General features: G+C 37.4%; 1 protein-coding gene across 6 annotated transcripts in view; it reads left to right on the top strand.

Moving 5' to 3' along the window:
• LOC5579251 (kazrin) overlaps positions 1-20160 on the top strand; it is a 330370-nt gene that overhangs the window by 157868 nt on the left and 152342 nt on the right. For 3 of the 6 annotated variants that reach the window (XR_002499542.1, XM_021840644.1, XM_021840642.1), the window contains exons 4-12: positions 13223-13754; positions 17039-17257; positions 17321-17794; positions 17872-18012; positions 18071-18158; positions 18217-18798; positions 18867-19030; positions 19093-19254; positions 19318-19462. Coding sequence is in view for 5 of the 6 variants with exons in the window: in XM_021840644.1 (XP_021696336.1) it covers positions 13223-13754; positions 17039-17257; positions 17321-17794; positions 17872-18012; positions 18071-18158; positions 18217-18798; positions 18867-19030; positions 19093-19254; positions 19318-19462 (2507 nt within the window). In the remaining variant the exon portion in view is untranslated. Of the gene's footprint in view, positions 1-13222; positions 13755-17038; positions 17258-17320; positions 17795-17871; positions 18013-18070; positions 18159-18216; positions 18799-18866; positions 19031-19092; positions 19255-19317; positions 19463-19749; positions 19917-20160 lie in introns of those variants that run through there. The other 3 variants (XM_021840646.1, XM_021840645.1, XM_021840643.1) reach the window with 3 other exon arrangements.

Genomic DNA, 20160 nt, shown 5'->3' with positions numbered 1-20160 from the left:
AAATAAACAGTCTTAAGGAGAATACTAGTCTAGAAATATATGTTTACTTTGACTTCTCAGCAGCATAATTCAAATTGAAAAACAAAAATCGTTTGAAATACTGACCAACTTGACCAAAGACGAAAAATCAGATCTCTAGGATAAGACTAAGATTAGCAATATTGAACTTTAATTGACAAATGGTACAATTTCGAATCAAGTCATCACCATTCATTTCCTAAGTTCTCTGAGCTGATTCCGGTCTTCCGCTGCATATCCCTTATGATGTCCGAAGCAGTGTTCTTATACACCTATGGACTATTTAACATGTATTGTGAAATAAATGAAAATAATAAGCTGATCATAAATTGTGGTCAAATTGATTCATATTTGTGTAAAGGATTTTTGCCGATTCATGAAATGTCGTTTCAGACGATGTGCAAATAAGTGAAAATTTTCAATACTATCAGCTTTTCCAATGAGTACAATGTGCGTGAACTGTAAGTATATGCCTAACTTTACCATGTGGTGTTGAATGCACTGAAATGTGTTGTTTATTAAGCTTGCTTTATTTGTTTTAATTTTCGCAAAGCCTAAATTGATTCATAATTGGTCGCCGTTAAGTCAGAGGGGACCAAGTACAAAACTTGAGAAAATTGGATTATTCTCTCATAAGATGCAAAATTACTTTACCTCCGTTACACTTTGATCAGATTTTAAGAATGCTGTAAACTGCGAGAGATATGTAATAAATTTACTTTGGATGATCAATGAAATTGATAAAAGTGTGCAGTCAGAATGGACCAAGTGCTTATTACCATAACAGCGAAAATGATCAGCGCGCTTAGGAATGCGAGGAAATGAAAGACATTTCAGGAGATTTGTCAGATTTTTCGACATTGAATCATTCTTCTACTTATCCATCAATAGAAATTTATATCTATTAATTAATTCGATGCGTTTGATTTTGATTTTTGACCATTTACCATTTTTGGATCGGTGGTCAGAAATTGCAACAATTTCTGTGCAGACAGAGCGGACCAAGTGTTGAAATGCAATAAAATGATTGATTACTGCATTTTTTGAGTCAATTTCAGAGTCCGATAGAAGTTTACGGTAGTTCTATGGTGTATGTATGGCATGTCCTACGATCCGCTTATTGGACCAGCATATTTTGGTCGGTACTCAAGATTTTCACTTGGTCCACTCTGACTGAACGCGTATTTGAATATTTCTGGTCTTCAACGCCCTGACCCTGCGAAACCTTAATTTTCAAGCTATCGTAATGCCACTGATTTTGGTATTTACTATATGGGTTATTTAAGAATTTACAATACTGGTGTCGAAGGGTCTTGATAATCTGTTTATCTTAAAGATATGCACCCATTTTGACCATGCAAGCATTAAATGATTGTTATTTTCCAAGAAATTGTTCAGTCAGAGTGAACCAGTTCACTGAACGGTGATCTTTGGTTCAGTCAGAGTGGACCAAGTACACATAGTCCATCAAAAAATCGTTCTATTAGAGGTTTGGATTATGATTTTTCATGATTATCACTTCACATTATATTGTTTGAAAGTAACATAAAGACGTGTAAGAATATTGAACCGAAATTTAAACGAGTTCAAAAATTACAGAGCGTTAGACTTTAAACCCATTTTTCTCAAAATATCAAAAATGTCACTTGGTCCACTCTGACTTAACGCCGACCAATTGTGGGGCCAGTGTACGTAACTTGTTGCAGAATTCGATTTTTACAGCACTCGACATGTGCTGTAAGAATCATCATTCTGCAACTTGTTCCGTAAACTACTACCGTTTTGATTCATATTACGGACAGCTTCAAATTCCGGACACTATACTTTGTATGGGAAACATTTCACACGAAATGTTTCAATTTTTGCCTTTCAAAAGTTCTCAATTTTGAGGATCGTTTTAGTAAGCTTTTTCCACAAATATCTTCGATAATTTATAATGCCCAACTACCTTAGATGTCTCTTTAGTGGTTTGACGATTTCAATTGATGATTTGACTGTTCTATTAATGATTATCAAAAGCTGTCCGGAATTCGATTCAAAGTGTCCGGAATATGAGGCAAAAGTGAGGAAGCGATCGGAATAAGAATCATGTAAATGCCACACATTTTTATTTATTTAAAATTATTCAAGTTGCGGAAGCGTATTCTTTACCCACCATTCGAAAGATAAGGGCTTCCTACGCTCGATAGCGCTAATGAATCATACAGAATGATTTATTTGGTATGCTTCATGCTGGGTTATACTTCACTGAGTTCTTAAGTGTCCGTAATATGAATCAAAACGGTATTCAACATTCGTTATTTGTCGTTTAAGTAACAAATATATGCTGAAAATTTCAGTGGCGCTCACTTCGACTTGGCGAACATGGGCAGTGAGCTGTTATTGCATGCTCATGCTCAACTTGTTCTATAAACTACTATTTCCACGCAACACGCTATGTCTGAAACAGACGATTATAAAATTCAAATGTACCGTTTTGACTCATATTCCGAACACTTAAGGCCAACAGTGACGTCAAATGCATCTGAATGGCATAAATTGGCTGATATTTGTAAAATTTTTATTTCTTCGCAAAGTCTTACTGTTAATTGTTCGGTGTACCGATTATAGTGTTGATTTAATTAGTTTCAGTATTGTTTTCACGTAAAAGTATGGAACAACATTTTGATTCAAATGCCGAACACTGTGTTCATTCTGTTTCATATTCCGAACACCTTGATTCAAATTCCGAACAGCATGAATAATTTCGCAAATAAATTTATCTGAGCTTGTTCTACTGGTCTCAAACTAGAGAATCATCACTATTCCCGCGGTATAAATTTTATTGGAGACGTTAAAATTGAATTGCAAATGACTGCCATTTCCTTGCTATTTGGTGACACATTTCAGCGAAACATTTCAACCAAATCGAGTCTGTTCGGAATTTGAGATAAAACGGTATACCACTTTTTTTTTCGCGAGTAGTCATTCTTACTTATTTGGTCTATATTTTCAAAACTGAAAGGTTTTAAAATACTTGCTCGAGGATACATTTGGTGTAAGCTGAAACGTGTCGAATTACGTGATTTTCGTGGGTTTTAGTGTGAAAACAATGTTCATCACAGTAAGCGTGGAGCAGATTTTCAGAAAAAAAAGAGTCAATCAATTATCCATTTCTGACGATAAATGCTACCTAGTGCAGCACTTGAAGCAAATTGAAATTGAATCCTCAGTTTGAGAAACTTGAGAACCGAGCGTAGCACACTGAATGAGAGGAATACAAACAACAGTGTCACTGCTCGGTGGTCGGTGATAAAGGGTGATACGGTCAAAATATGGTCTATTTCAACTTGACGTATTTTTTCAATTTTGCATTCAAAAAACCTGAACACTCCTCATTTTAAAGGTGTTGCTTCTATTTTGATTTTTAAATTCACTCTTCAGTTGTCAAAATGTCGTCCAAGCAAGAAGAGCAGCGCATCAAAATTTTGCTCGCGCATCGCAAAAATCCAAGCTACTCGAACGCAAAGTTAGCAAAATCGACGGTTACAAATGTAATTAAGGTGACACAGTTTGGAATCAACTTCTAAGATTGCGCTAAAACTTCAAAGGCACAAATCTCGTGAATAAAGCATCCAACAACAGTGAGCTTTTTATTTTGGCTTTGTGCACTAGCAGAAAGCTTAAAATAAGAAGATCAGAAACATTTGCCAACTATTTCTCCGGTTTTGTGCCTTTGAAAACGTGAGTAGGGGCACAAGTCGGCCATTGTGACGGCCATCTTTGGATTCCGAGATGTTTCACCTTAAAGTGTTTGGGGAACGCTTTTCGATAGCTAGGAAGCCTGAATCGAAAACCGGAAGCCGCTGCGACGACAAAGTGAGTAGCCGGTAGTTTCAAGCGGAACCTTAGCCTCTCTCTTTGAGATGCCGCAGCTGGGTGCGTCTTACTACAACCGTGCATCGTGCCAAAAAAAACTGTCGACTTACAAGGAGGTACATAGTGACTCCAAATCGCAATTATAAGCAAAACACGACGGCCAAAGCGCGGTCTCGGAAGCTATACACGACTATGCTGATAAAGTCTGACCAAAGACACTTGCATTCTGATTTCTCATATTTTCAGGGTATCGCCCGAGGTTTTTGGTGGAAATGATTTCCCTTATGAGAATTCACTAGAAATCCATACATTAACTTCAATTCCGAAGAAAATAATTGAAAAAATAGACAAAATTACTTAACGGAATTTCTCAGACTATACATAGCGGGATTTTTTATCAAAAAATAAGGCTTAAATTTCAAGAAAATTCGTCATAGCTAAGTTTTCTTCAGATGAATGGCAAATTTGTGGAAAAATGTAACAAAATTGATCATAGTGTTTTGTTCCAGCAATAAATTCTCTCTTTGATATTGATCAATTTTTTAAGTATATTCGCATGAATAAATTTATTGCTTGAACAATACAACAACAATTTCAAGAAATCTTATTGTTTGTAGCATTTTTTTTTCCAAAAAACTCTTCGATGTTCTTTATAGAATTTTAGTATAATGAAATTCCTCAATCAAAGGGTATCTTCAGAACTTTGGAAATTAGTCAAATAATATTGTGGGACTTGTTCATACTTTCAAAGCGAATTTCATTCCAATGGACATCTATTCATTCTATGTCTTCGTTTATTAGCAAATTGATTTCCGAATATGTTCCTGGATTTACCTTAAATTTGTTATTTAATCTTTCAAAAGATCAGTTTTCCTTCACAATTCCTCCAAAAAAATCATTGATTCTGTCGAATCTATTACTAAGATATTTCGTTGAAAGTTCTACTAGAAATTCTTCTGTGATCTTTTCTCAAAAGTTTTCCCAAAAATATTATTACAAATTCTTCCGCGAAGTTCATTACATGTCCTTAAGAAATATTTCCAAAATACATCGCAAAGTGCATCAAAAATTCTTCTTACTCTTTTTTTTCATAGATATTTTGCTACAACACCCCGGGTTATTCAAGAATTTGATTGAAAATTGTTTTCGAAATGTCTTTTGTCCTTGGCAGCATAGCGGTAGAGGAATCTGTAGAGAAAATAACTGGGAAGAGAGAAAGGAACTATATAGCATATAACTATACAATATTAAGATATTCATAAAGAAATTTGCATTGATCTTCCAACACTTCTCTAGAAATATTACTATCAATTAATGTCAGAATCCATTTTTTTTTATTTTTTTTTTGTGCGATACAAGGGCGAAATTCCTAGTGGCTTTCCAGTAGAATTCTAGAGAACCCAGAAGTAAATATTTAATATTTTCTGAAGAAGATTCTGATAGAACTTCTTGAAAAATATTTTCCCTTAGATTTGAATTCATTAAAATCTTGCGTTACGAATTTCACCACAACATATTTTCGGTCATGTTCTTAATAAACACCGTCAATATTTTCGCGTTAAACTTCTACAGTAGTGCAAAATAATCGATAATAGGCCCTTCGGAAAAGTTTGTTTAACACCACTCATTTTATATTATAAAAGGCGAATAAAAAAGAACAAGATTTTTATTAGAAAATCCGACAAGAACCACTCAAGCTTTTGACGACAGAAATATTGGTAAGTTTTTCCAAATTATATTTAGGCTGCAATTATTCAAAAAAAATATCAACAAAGTTCTTTTGAACCTTTTTTTGTAAGCGTTTCTCTAGAAATCTGATATGGAGTGATTCGTGTAGCTATCCCTTAAAATATGGTGATATTCCTGGAGTAATTTTTGAACCAAAAAATGGAGAGTGTATAAATTGTTATTTTTTGAAAAATCCTTAGATTGTCATTCGGAGCTATTTCTAGAACCTAAAACAATATTTGATGGAAATTCTGGACCCAGTAAACACAAACTCGTATAGGATAGCGCATCAGAGTACAATTTTGGAGGCGATATACGTACATGCGTCATTAGACTGCATGTAAAATGTACGTATATCGCCTCCACATTTGTACTCTTGTACCCTATCATATACGATCATGTGTTTACTGGGGATAAACTATTTGAGATGTTCAAGAATGAATTGCCGAATCTTCGATCTGATCTGATGAAAATTTCTTCAAAAAATTCAAAAAAAAATCGTTAGTGCGGTAAGAAAAAAATCTCTGGAAAATAATTTTTCAGGAAAGCTTTAAACAAATTACTCTGGAAATCTATGAGTAAAAACTGCGTAAGAGATTTTGACAGAACAGTTCAACGTATTCCGATAGGAGCTTCATAGGAATGTTCGAATACTTCTCATTTAAAAACATTTTTTAGTTAGGCGTATTTGAAAAAAAAAAATTCGAGGGAGTTTTGAAGGAATGCTGGATGTTGCTCCTTGATTCTAGAGAAATCTAAAAAACAATTATCGGTGAAAAAATACTGATAGATATGCGTAGAACTTCTTTGAGAAATCATGAACAACATTTTCCCAATTGATTTCTTTTAATGAAATTCTTGTGGAATGTTACGAGGAATCCTTAGGGACCACCTAGAAGATTTTTTTTTTTCAGGAAATCCTGATATTCTGTGCTGCAATTTTTTCATTCAATCCTATATAGAAACTTTAGGAAAAACTTCGAAAGCAAAGTTGGAAAAACTGTAAGCGAACTCTTTGAAGAATTCGTGGAATGAATCATTGCTTGGTGATCTTGAAGACAGTTTTGGTGAGAATTCCTGGAGTCTTTGTGTATTATTTTCTGAAAAATCAGTAGTTCCTGCAAATCCTTGACAAATTATGAATGGAAAACTGAAGGATATTTTAAACTAACAATTGGAATTTATATGTAATAAGTACGAGAGAGCCTTACAAGAGAAATGATTAAAATAATTTCAAAAGCATTCTGTGGTAGAATTATTCATGAGATTTTTTAAGCAATTTGAATGCGATTCTTCGTGAAATTTTTTAGTGAGATTAGAAAGTCTGAGATGATTTTCCGTGGGAGTTCCAGGACAAACTCAGTGAAAACTGGTAAAGTAGTTCTTGAAGAAATCACTGAAAAATACGAAAAAAATTCATGAACAAATTCCTCGTAGGAATTCTCAGAGGAATCTCTTCACACAAGCACATGATAGAATACCTGAAAATCGTATTCATCAAGTTTGTTTTTTGCTAGAAATCTTAAAAAGAATTTTGGCTGGATTACAAATAGAATGAATCTTTTCCGTAGCAAAAATTGAAATTTACAAATAAAACTTCGAAATTTGTAAAAACCGTGATCATTGCGATCGACATTACTTCTAAACAAGTATTTGCTAGGACCCCATAGGCCCTCAAGAAAAAAACCCTAGCTACGCCAATGTTGACTAATCGAGCAATATCATTCAGTGGAATCTATGACATTTAGTCGAAAGACATTTAGTCGAATGACATTTAGTAGAATGACATTTAGTCGAATGACATTTAGTCAAATGACGTTTGGTCGAAAGTACATTTGGTCGAACGGACATTTCGTCGAATGGACATTTGGTCGAAAAGGTTTAGTTAAAACAGAAAGTATATGATATTTGGTCGAACTGACATTTCATGGAAAAAATTGTGCTCGAATCTAAATACTACGGGAACAAAGTTTTACGTTTAGTCTGACTACCGTCGAGAGTAGCATTTTTTCGCTTAAACAAGAAATTGAAAAAGTATCAGCCATTTTATCAGGCTTTAGGACATTTCGTCGAATGACATTTGGTCGAATGACGTTTGGTCGAACGATATTTGGTCGAAGGGACATTTGGTCGAATGGGCATTTGGTGGAAAGCTTTTTTTTATATTCTTCTAAATAATCAGAATTATTACCTGTTGTTGAATAGATAACGTGTTATTTTTTGTAGTTATATTTTTAAATTACATACATCTTTGTATTTGTTAGTGATTTAAAGTTATGCCAATATGTAGACTTTCGATGTTCAAATCACACAGAAGTAGTTTTTTTTTGTACATTGACTGAATTATTTAGATCTAGTGAATTTATTATTCTTTTAAAATATCATCATTCTTTGTCAAACTGCTCAGCGATGTGAACATGATGATAAGTTGAATTCATTATTCTTTTTAAATATCATCGTTCTTTGTTATGAATTGCTGATCTTCATCTAATGGAAGCATTAGGCTGTGATCTTTCTTTTCATTTCGGATCTTGCAGCTGACGAACGTGATTAAGATTTTTGAATGCGGAAATCGGACTTAAAACGGCAGTAAAAATTTGCTTCAAGGAAATTCTTTATGGCGAAGGGAATGTTATATGTTTTAACTGGCTTTGGGACATTTGGTCGAAAGACATTTGGTCGAATGACGTTTGGTCGAATGACATTTGGTCGAAAGTACATTTAGTCGAAGGGACATTTGGTCGAATGGACGTTTGGTCGAATTACCTTGATACACTATTTTGTATTATTTTGTACGAAATATCGTTTGGTTCGCAAATATATTTTGCACAATAAATGATCTTAAGTCTATTTTGTGCAAACGTACTTTTCATCAGAAGCCAATGACGAATCTATCTATATATTCAACCTACGCTTTATAGCATGGTTTGCATGCATGTGTTAGTGTCTATACAGGATTAATTATTCTTGTACATGTATTCATTCTTCATCCAATTTTGAATCGGAAGACGGGACGTTTTATTTCACAAAATTTTGCAGAAGTTCAGAGGTAATTGTTTCTGGTACTCATTGTTCAATGTTGGAAACATAATTATTTATTCTTTCTAACTGTCATCATTATTCGCAAAAAACTTTCCTTATTATCTTCGTTGCTCAGTTATTGTAATATTAAACATAGTTGAATTTATTATTCTTTAAAAATGTCATCGTTCTTAATATATATTTGTTGATTTTCATCCTATGACAACTTCGAGTGTAAGTGCTTGGAAGTTTTATTAAGCATCAAGTTTTACAGTGTACGACCGTGGTAAGAATTTGGAATGCGGGCACCAGACCTGAATTGGTTGAGCATGGTCACGTTGAATTGTCTGCTTATAATGCACTTATATACGTAGAATAAAAGGACGAGTTTTGATGGCCATGGCTTTTAGGAAATGATTTTGATGGAGTCCATCGGAAGTTCCGCCTGTAGGATACGTTTCCTACTCATGGTGAATTATCGTTATGATTGTTATTTCCTGTTAAATCACATTTCTCAGGCAAACATGTGGGTTTGATAGCGTAGTTGATGACTTCTATCGATATTAAGTTGATTATTAATTAAATCGAAAGTAATCAAACAAGAAAATTGTGTTTATCCCATGTATCGCGTGAAGTGACGAGTCGACTTGGGTGATGAAAGTTTACTTGCTCATATTTGAGCTCATCTCAGCATATCTCAGCTCATCGTGATTGATCCGACTCGCAGAATAAGCCTGAATGAGAAAAATGACATCAAGTAACGTCAACAATGTCGTTTTCTGGGGAGTCTGGAAGATCAATTGGAATCCCAAAACATTGCTCGTCACTTATTAAGAGCTTGAAGTTTATTCAATGAATACCAGTAAACCAATGCAGGTTTCTTGCACTCTATCATGTTGTTCTTGCATCTGCAATTCCCAGTAATAGCTCCTTCCATACATGCTTTCGGTTCTTTCAGTCTCAATCACTGTGCATCAATGTCAAAATATCACTATGGACCAAATATTATATGCTTCTTGAAGCAATTAAATTCTTTTCGACCAAATGTTAATTCGACGAAATGTCCATTCGACCAAATGTACTTTCGACTAAATGTTATTCGACCAAACGTCATTCGACCAAATGTCATTCGACGAAATGTCATAGATTCGTTTTAACTCTACATATGACCAATTGGATTATTGTGACTTCCAGCTTAATAACATTTCTTAAACAAATTGCTGTCGGTGTTGATGGCATTGGGTTCATTACAGAGTTTGCGATAGAAGCTTTGAGTAATTGAACAAGAAAATTGTATTTATTCTATGTATCGGGCAAGGGAAGACGAGTTGGCTGAAGTGACAAAAGTTGGCTTGTCTATATTTAAGATCAACTTATCTCAAATCGCAGAACATGCCTAAATAAAAAAAGCAGTATGTTGATCAGTATGATGGAAGAGTAGAGTCCATCAAATTGAAAAAAAAAATGCTAACCGATTGTTGGTAAAATGGTTGATACTTGTTACAATTATTCAATCACTCTGTGTATTAGCGACAAAATGCTACTCTCGACGATCATGAGACTAAACGTAAAACTTTGCTTCCATACTGTTTAGATTCGACCACATGTTCTTTCCATGAAATGTCGGTTCGATCAAATGTCTTATGCTTTCTGTTGCGATTAAACCTTTTCGACCAAATGTCCATTCGACGAAATGTCCGTTTGACCAAATGTACTTTCGACCAAACTTCATTCGACTAAATGTCATTCGACCAAATGTCTTTCGACCAAATGTCATAGATTCAAGCCATTTAATCAATTTTACCAAATGATCTTCCAATAAACCATTTCAAAATAAGCTTTCATTCAAATTTCCGTTCAACTAAACATCATTCGACGAAAATAAGTGTTCTAAAGACATTCGACCAAATGTCCATTCGACCAAATGTCCATTCGACCAAATGTCCCTTCGACCAAATGTACTTTCGACCAAATATCGTTCGACCAAACGTCATTCGACCAAATGTCATTCGACGAAATGTCCTAAAGCCCTGATATACAATTTTAAATGTGCTTCCATGAGTATAACACATGCTCTATGTTCACTGTGAATCTTTTTGCTTAAGTTTTTGTAATCACAGAAACCATTGAATGGTTCGTCGTTGATGTTGACGTACCGTAAAACGGGGTAACTTTGATAATGCGGGTAACTTTGATAGTGCAAGACCCCCAATATATTAAACGAAATAACGAAGTTTCTGTCAACCAGTTAAGAAAAACGAATGCAAAAGTAAAGAGTATTAGTATGACACTTCATGTCAAAGCTATTTTTGTTGGAATCAAGTGCATTTGAGGATATTTATGCAAATATTAAAAATTTACAAGATTTTAGCATTTTTGCAACGCTTACAAACAATCTGTTCTACGACCATTATTTGATAAAGTCATAATGGGTTTGTCACTTACCCATGACAGTCTAGTTATAGTAGAACATGAATTCGGTCTCAAATCTCTTAGCGAAAACCGTTTTCACAAACTGGGACCATTTTTGTAATCTTAGTCAGAAATTTCCATATAGCGTTAAACGCCTACAGGTATGCAACGCCCTACACATGTTCCGTAATTCATTCAATCTTGTTCGATTTATACTCCATTATCAAAGTTACCCCAAAACAGAAAACCGACTTTCGATTACACGAAAAATTATATATCCATTCAGAATAAACCTTTTGGCAATCTATCAAGTGCAATCGATAACTAGGATGTCAGTACTTGTTTTAAAAATATAAATTGAAATTCTTTGAAACAGCATGCATAAATATTGAAGTTTTCTTCGAAAAAACTATCAAAGTTACCCCGTTTTACGGTAATTTGTTTCACGTTTAGGTCATCATACTCAAGCACATTCAATCAAGTGTAATGAGGATACAACTGATCCCAAGTAGCATCTGTTTGTTCTTGTAGCAATTGCGAGCAGTCCATCATCCTCAAGCTCAATTGAGTCAGCTCTTGAATTGAAATTTTTTTTTTCAATGAACGCATGTTCCTCAAATATAAACTCACCATTGCTCTAATGTAGCTTAAAATATGTATTTGATAAGGACTAATCCGAAAATCTTCGATGATTGAGGCCACATTTTACCTTGCGAATATCAAAACTATTTTCTCTCTCTCAAGCCCATAACGACCTGCCAGTTAACAATCGACACCAAATTCGTCGTTAATTGCGAGCCAAATAGAGCCTAATTAACATTAATTAGATGCCATCCGTACTGGAGCCGGTTCGCTAAATTATGGTCGAATTCCGGCCTCCAGCGAAGTGGAAAGCACAAGTTTCATTGCGAAAGCGCCAGCCAACAATGGCCGGCAGGAAAAACGAACACCCATTCCGATAATCGACCATCATTATTGGACCCCGAAACTGTAGCTTGGGGTGTCCCAGAGAAATACCAAAGTTGGAAAAATCGGAGGGGCTCATCCCTAAAAAATTGTCATTTTTTCATAAATCCATTTAACTGAACATCTGAACGAATTTTTAGAATGTTGATTTGTTTTTCAAAAATGCTTTTCGAACATTGATTTTTCTTGGACACCCTACTGAAGTTACCCACCTTTACCTGGTTGATAAGTTGGAAAACGCATGGTAGTGAAATGTGGACATCGTTATTGCAAACACGGAATTGTACATTTGTTTGTTTTGAGAGAGCGAGCGGGGGCGGGGCGGAAAAGGTGTTGGGAAAGAAATAACGTCACAGTACGGAAACTTGTAGGCAGCCGCAGAGGAGCCAATCAACGTTGCAGATGACCTAGTTTCGTTGCCGCATGGATGCAATGGCTTTTCTACCTGTGGTGCATGTTTATGAATTTCGAATCGAATCTCTCTGAAGGAAAATCCCTCTTTATGCCGTTCGTTACAATGAAATGTGTGGTTTCAGGTGTAGACAATTGTGAAAACTGTCCGATAGCCGTTCTGCTTGGACGTACCCGAATTGTTTGTGGTCATCGGGAACAAAATGCTTGGATGGGTTCTCGCCAGGGCCTTATTTGAAAATTGTACCAGGGTAAAAAAAACAAAACAAAAATATATACTATATTCTTTAAAATGTTCTATAGAAAAATATTGTAAATTTCACTTCTTAGTTTTGATTATAAACTATCACAGTTAAAAATAAGGAAGATTACACGTCATGTAAACTTCATTTATGCGATGTAAACATGGCATCATGTAAATTTAAGTCTGAAATCATGTAAAAATGTGTTATATGTCATGTAATCACACAAAATCCACTGGGTTACATGACATATAATTGAAGTTTACATGACATAACATGTAAATATCCATGATATTCCACGCTCCTATTATGTGCATTATATGTCTCAGAAATTTACACGTTTCGTTCGAACTGTGCTTGATTATCTTCTATCCCATCCCTTAGCATTGGCCCTCGGATCACCACATTTGTAAATCCGACCCTGGTGTTCCCCCAAAGAGAATTTCAAATATCATCTCTATTGCAACATATCACACCGGCAGGTGTGACCCCCCTGGCCATAAACCTCCCAGTGTTTACCCAAAAGAGTTTACATTTTGCTATCATTCTCCGTGTGTCTCTTTCAGAAAACCCGTTCGCTGGATACGGCCACCGATAAGACAACCGCTCCGGCCACCGGTGCCCGACCATTCCGGCCTATCCTGTCGCTGGACAATGCAAAGCCATTAACGAAGCCATTCGAATCATCTGGAACGCCCACGTCGGCACCAGCCTCGTCGTTTGCCAACAGTAACAACAATAACAATGGCAGTAGTCACAACAGCAGCTTGGAATCGAATTCGACCAGCACAACCGGGGGTCCAAACTCGGGCACCGGAACCAGTGGAAGCAGCATCAGTAGTTCCGGTGGAGGCGGAGGTGGTGACAATGGCCCTGCTGCTGCTGCTGAACTGGTGAGAGGTGGTTCCTCAGGTAGCGGAGTAAGTCCACCGGGTGAAGGCGGTGGAATAGCTGGTCAAATTGGTAACAAATTGAACTCCGGTCAACAGCAGATCTCGCCCACGCAGAGTGAAAAGAGCAGCACAGGTGGGAGCAAGGAGCAGTCCGGTGATAATTCGGGTGGCGATAACCTGTTCAAGAACGGTGTGACAGATCTAGGTGAGTCGATAGTATTGTTGGTTTACTTGGTGACATGTGGAGGTGGAAAATTCCGTATGAATATAATTCATTTTTCATGATCGTAATCGCGGGTTCGCAAATTGAATGAGGATGAAAATACTTGATGTACCGTCAAACGATGTAACTTGCAACACATTGACTTGTCGTCGAATTGACGTTTTCTGTAGCGTAGAGTATAATTATGTTAATTTATTACAGTTTTTTTTACCTTGGACATAAAACAGAAGATTATGAAGAGGATTTGAGTATAGTTTTTTTTTATTTGTTTGCTGGAGGTGAAAACTTTATTACATTTTTTATCTTATGAAAACGAAACTGAAAATTGTTCCTAGTACAAATGGTACAAACAAGTTGTTCGAGGTATTTACTATCAGTTACTGTAATTATTAGTATACGAAAGTAATAGGCAGAAGTACTGTTAATTTCACGCCTAAATGCTTAACAAAAGTGAAAATATATTATCAATCATTGTGAAGTAACTTGCAACAGCAATTTCAATCTCAATTTTTCAATATTTTTTTATGCTTGTCACCAAAATCAAATGAAAAGGGAAATTATACGTTCATTTATACAATTACGTTGAAATTGTTGTTCTTCAGCTTATTGATTACGCGTTTGGTACAAAATATTAGAAACGTTACATACACCGCATTATTATTAGATGTTTTTTTTCTTCGTTAAAACTGTTTTTGAACATTTATATTAGAGGTAATTTTCTGATTTAATATATTAAACTTTCTGTATGAATCATGAGGATAGTTTTATCGAATGACCAACTGCCATTTTAAGATCTAATATTTCAATATATGTCAGGTCACATTGACTATATTTTGTTAAGCGAATTCTACAACACCATTATGTTTGTAGAAAAAGATGCACTAAAACATTCGAGTGGCTTTCTACCAGCCATCAAGACTTGTGATTTGCTAAAAATTTTAGGTATGGACACCCAAAGCAATACTTATTGATTTTTAAATCGAAGAAGTCAAATATGCAAAATTCAATCAATAATAGCTAGTTTTCAAAGAGTAGGGTATCTGATTTAGATTATTTCCATGCTTTTATTGTAGCTATTTATGGAATGTTAAAAAAACACGGTATTCGTTAACATTTTAATATTCTGAGTAGTGTTACTTTATATTATTTACGCGTAATACGAGTCTTGTTCGGAATTTGAGACAAAACGCTACTAGATGAATTATTCGGGTAATCTAGAGTAATCCTTATTAGGTTTGTGATGAAACTTTTTGCGTTTTCACTTCGAAAGTCAGACAATGGCCTTCTTCACGGTGTTTTTAGACTAAATTATCATTTTACTTCGCCTAGAATTCATAATAGTGACGTCTTTTACATTCTGCATGTAAATTAAGGTGGGTGTCCGGAATTTGAAACGTTCGGACAGTTCAAATAACACAGTACTCATTGGTGTGGCAAGGATTTTCTTCTGGAGGCGGCGTATAGACAGGCTCGATAGAAACTCCTCTGCGATGCTAAAAGGAGTGTCGTATTTGCCCTTTTTGTGAGGAGAAAAATCTGAACTCTAAATTTTCAACACAGATCCTCAAGCGATTCGAATGAGAGTGCAAAAAAATGCGGGGATTTTTTCAGGTACTCTCTCTCTATCTCTCTTTCTCTCTTGTTGCGATGCTCAGCTTTACTCACACTTCAAAAGAACTCTTGGGTCTGCCGCCTGAACAAGACAGTCCTCGGAGAGTTGTGAGAGCACCTTTTTTGGTGGAATTTTACTCTGGTGTGATTTGTGCTGCATCTTCCTCGCTCATTTTTCGTTGCCTCTCTGCTAAGCATTTTTTCACTCCCTCGCAAAGAGGCAAAGGCAGCACACTGCTCTAGAGTATTTTACCGAACACTGGTGATGTTGAGGAGTATTATCAAGCCTGCCTATAGGGGGCAAATGCTTGGTGTACCGAAGTAATGACGCTCGCAATAATCACGAATTTCACAAATTTCGTAGTTTGTTAAATCCAGTAAAAATCCTTCACGAAGGCTTCCAAAAAACTCACGAGGAATATTCCATTGTAATTCTTCCACCAATAGCTGCGCGTTTACCGCTACGGCTATCTGGGCCTCTCTGATTAAGATATGCTTATTCTTTCTAAATACAGCATCTCTGAAACATCAAACAAGTCTACTTGAGTATTCCGTGCATTGAATAACGACAACTTCTCAAACCAGCAACTGTGTTTCGTGCCCAGCAACATCGTAAAATTGTATCGAATGGATTTTTTTTTTAATTTATTTATTTATCAGTGTTTTTATATTATAGAAACATCTCACGGCAGACAAATGAGTTGGATCGCTGAAATACCGGGATTATGACGTCAATATCTGCCTGAAATGTATTGATCGTGGAATGCCGCATCGAAATTTAACTATTTGCAAAGGTTTAAAATAGTCACTTTTCAGTACACCTTTGGGGAAACTGAAAAGGCTTTATGGCAATGGGAATGAGACTTTGAAGACAATTTGAGGAAAAAAACAAGAAAATTTATGTAAACTTGTCGATAATTGTTGGGTTTACATGTTTTTTTCTCAAAGTTCTTTATTTTTTTGGTATAATCGTTCTTTTAAGTGGGTTTATCAAACTTGTGAAACATCTTAGATATCTTTTCGTCTTGTTTGCATCGTATTTTTTTTCAGCTGTGAATGGTTTTGCAATCATATTCTCAAAAACAAGTTATTTTAATTACAGTGACCCAATGTCACCCCCTCTATGGGGTGAGATTGGGTCATTTTTCATTCACTTGTGGTGCCGCTGTGCATAAATATTTTTCTTTAATTTTTGAATAGTTGTTAATGTACTATCAAAGTACATACACACCAAATTTGAAGTTTATTGGAGTTAAATTGCGATATTTATTCAACAAATGAATCGTACATATCCCTTTTTGACCCATTCTCACCCCCAACGACGGTACTACAAATTAGGTTTTCCTACTATTGTTGTACAAAATAAAACAACGTAACTACTGAAGAATATTTGTCAACTCATTCAGAACATTTTTCTTCACTTTAGAATCATATAAATTATATTTTACTTTTTATATTTGGGGGTTGGATGATTCTGGGAGATTATGGAACTCGAAAAACTAAAAATCAGCAAATAATTATATAGCTGCCCATGATCACTGCACTTATAGATAATGAATAAATTCATTATCGCAAATTTGCGAAAATAAGAAAAAACTTGTCAACGATTTTTAGCTGCAAACCTCTTTATATATTAACATTAATAAACTCCACAGAATCACCGCAAACAACCAAAATACGGATGGAGAACGAACGTCTGACGGCGGAAATCACTCGACTGAAAAAGCTCCTACAAAATTCACCGGAAGGCGCCGTGGGAGGAGTGGATCTGCTGTCCGACAACAACAGCTTCGACGCACAATCAACCGATGACAGTGGCGGACGTGTCGAGAAGCTCGAAAACGAGCTTCGGATATCGAAGGAGTTGATCCAAAGTAAGTGTTGGGAATTTACCAACGTGTTCGTTTGAGCTCAAAGTGTTTTATCTGATGTAATAGGTCTCAAGTTGGAACGCAAGAAACTTCGGTCGGATAAAAGCGACCTGTTGATACAGGTCAAGCAGCTGTGCTCCTCACTCCAGGACAAAGAGCAAGAACTGAGAAATTTTATCCGCAACTTCGAGCAACGAATACGGGAGACTGAGAATAATAGCGCCAAGCAGAACACCGAGCGGGAAAGAGAGCGGTGGTCTCTACTCAAACATGCCCGAGACGAAGCCGAACGGTCCATAGCGTTGGCTGCGCAACTCAACGCCCGAGACATTCAGCTGCAGCGAACCCAGGAACAGCTGCAGGAAGCTCGGCGGCAGCTGTCCGGTTGCATGTCCGACCAAGAGAGCCTCGTATCAGCGGCTCCACTGACTCCACCCTCCGGATTGATGACCCACAACCAGACAACTACCGGAGGATACTCCAACATTAGTGGCACTCCTGGCGATCGGGGTTCGTGTAGTGCCGATTCGGGAGTTCGAGGTAAGTTACAGATGTTCTGTCCCTTGATCCTTTGTAGTGGCAAACGTAGTTAACGAACCATCGTGTTCACTCACCAGAGCTCATTGCAGGAAGCAGCGATCGGGAGAGTGCGGCAGGTGATCTGAATCTCAGTGATGGGCCGTGCGAAAACGGGCCTTGCATACAGGTGGACTCGGATAGTGTATCGTTAGTGTCTAGCCATCATAATATGTATCAATGTAAGTTGGGCAGGAAGGGAAGTCGAGGTCGAGACTAAGGATTTTTGTTCATTCACAGATGGAACACCAAAGGAACGTAGTCCAACACTGTCTCCGTTGAACGCCGGAGCCTACTCACGATCTGTCGATAACACTGCACTTGCGAAGTAAGTCTACATATCGAACCTCAAGCCTTTGAAATTTTATAAGTCTTCTCATTCGCAGCTCTTTCCGTTCCGTCGAGCAGCTAGGCTCTCCGGTCGAGAATGAGAACCAAACTTTTTCGAGAAGACTGCAACAACAGCAACAGCAAGCGCAATCACAATCAGCCAAGACTGGCGGTGCTTCCTCATCATCCGGTGGAGGAATGGGTCTGACCGGCCGAAGTGGCCGTGGTGGCACCTGGGGAAGTATATCACGGGTGTTCGCCCGCAACCGAAATCGCAACAAGAGCAACCCGGTGGCGGAGGCAGAAGCTACCGACTTCCAGTGGAGTCCCCTGACCGAGGAAGGTTACGCGGAGAAGCTACGACTGCTGCGGGAAGCTTCGTCGATGCCGATGGAACGCTGGAGGGCATCGCAAGTGCTGGCCTGGTTGGAGGTTGCTCTGGGGATGCCACAGTACAGTGCACGATGCGCAGAGAATGTTAAGAGTGGTAAGGTTTTGCTGGAACTGAGTGACGCCGAATTGGAAAGCGGGTTGGGAACGAGTCATCCAATGCACCGGAAGAAACTACGGCTGGCGATTGAAGAGCAGCGCAGACCAGAGCTTGTGCGATATCCGACTATCGGGCAGCTGGGACATACGTGAGTATTGGGGATAGGGATGAATTGAGTCGTGATGATTGGAGAGTTTGGTATTCATTTTATTGCAGGTGGGTAGCTTCCGAGTGGCTTCCGGACATCGGTCTTCCTCAGTATGGTGAATCGTTCATGCACTCGCTAGTGGACGCACGGATGTTGGATACGCTGTCCAAGAAAGAACTGGAAAAGTATCTAGGGGTCACCAGAAAGTTCCATCAGGCCAGTATAGTTCACGGTATGTTCATCGGAGGGTAACTATGAATACTATTGTAATTGTTGCCGTAAATCCTTTCTCAGGTATCCATGTTCTACGAATCATGAAGTACGACCGACAAGCCTTGGCCATGAGACGGTTACAATCCGAAAACGTAGACACCGATCCGATCGTGTGGACCAATCAGCGGTTCATCCGTTGGGCGCGTTCGATAGATCTCGGAGAATATGCTGACAACTTGAAAGGTTTGCACGATTTATACATTTCTTTAAGATGTTGTTCAACTAAGGGAATTCTTCAAATCTCAGACAGCGGAGTTCACGGCGGATTGGTAGTGCTGGAACCTTCGTTCTCTGGTGACACCATGGCAACTGCACTCGGAATTCCACCTTCGAAGAACATCATTCGACGTCATCTAGCTACCGAGTTCGAAACTCTCATCCTTCCAGCAAGGTAAGTGTCCACTAAATCGTTGAAAAACCAAACGATGTCAACCACACCCACATGAATGACCCTACGTGTCGCGTGTCCCTTGTTCTAATTCACCTTCGTGTTCGACAATCTTTTTTATTCCATTCCCGCGTATCACAACTTAACAACCCCATTGTCTGCCGTGGTGTCGCCCAATCCGAAAATTGATCTTCTACATTCCACCCACACTTGATTTTCGCAACTCGCAATCACCACCTAATCCTCTAAAAATCCGAACCGATTTGCCTCTGCCCGGCCTTCGGCAACAGGTACGTGATATTCTGCCAGATGGAGGAATATCAGATGGACACCAGCTCCCGGGCATCTTCCACCATGCACAAGAGTTCGATTAGATAAGCTAGCAATAAGCATAGAGGAAAATAATAGCAAAGATTTTTTTTTCTAAGAATTACGAAATGAACAAGTCCCCACCACTTTTCACAAAACGAAAAAAAATCTTTCCAAGCGCCAATAAAGGGAACCCAAAATCGCTAGCTTTAAGCTGAAAATCACACATACACAGCATAGTAAAGCGTTCACGATATTTGCTCCATCGCTGCAACATTAATTCCCATACAATATTTTTTTCATCGCTTCAAATAAGCCGTACCACACACTTGGAAAATATCATGTAAAATTAAGTTCGGTTAGATGCACATAAAAGAAGCGAACCTTTTGAC

The sequence above is a fragment of the Aedes aegypti genome, chromosome 2 (assembly GCF_002204515.2).
Source record: "Aedes aegypti strain LVP_AGWG chromosome 2, AaegL5.0 Primary Assembly, whole genome shotgun sequence".
NCBI lineage: Eukaryota > Metazoa > Arthropoda > Insecta > Diptera > Culicidae > Aedes > Aedes aegypti.
The sequence above is the reverse complement of the archived record's forward strand: the minus strand, read 5'-3'. Positions and strand labels throughout refer to the sequence as shown.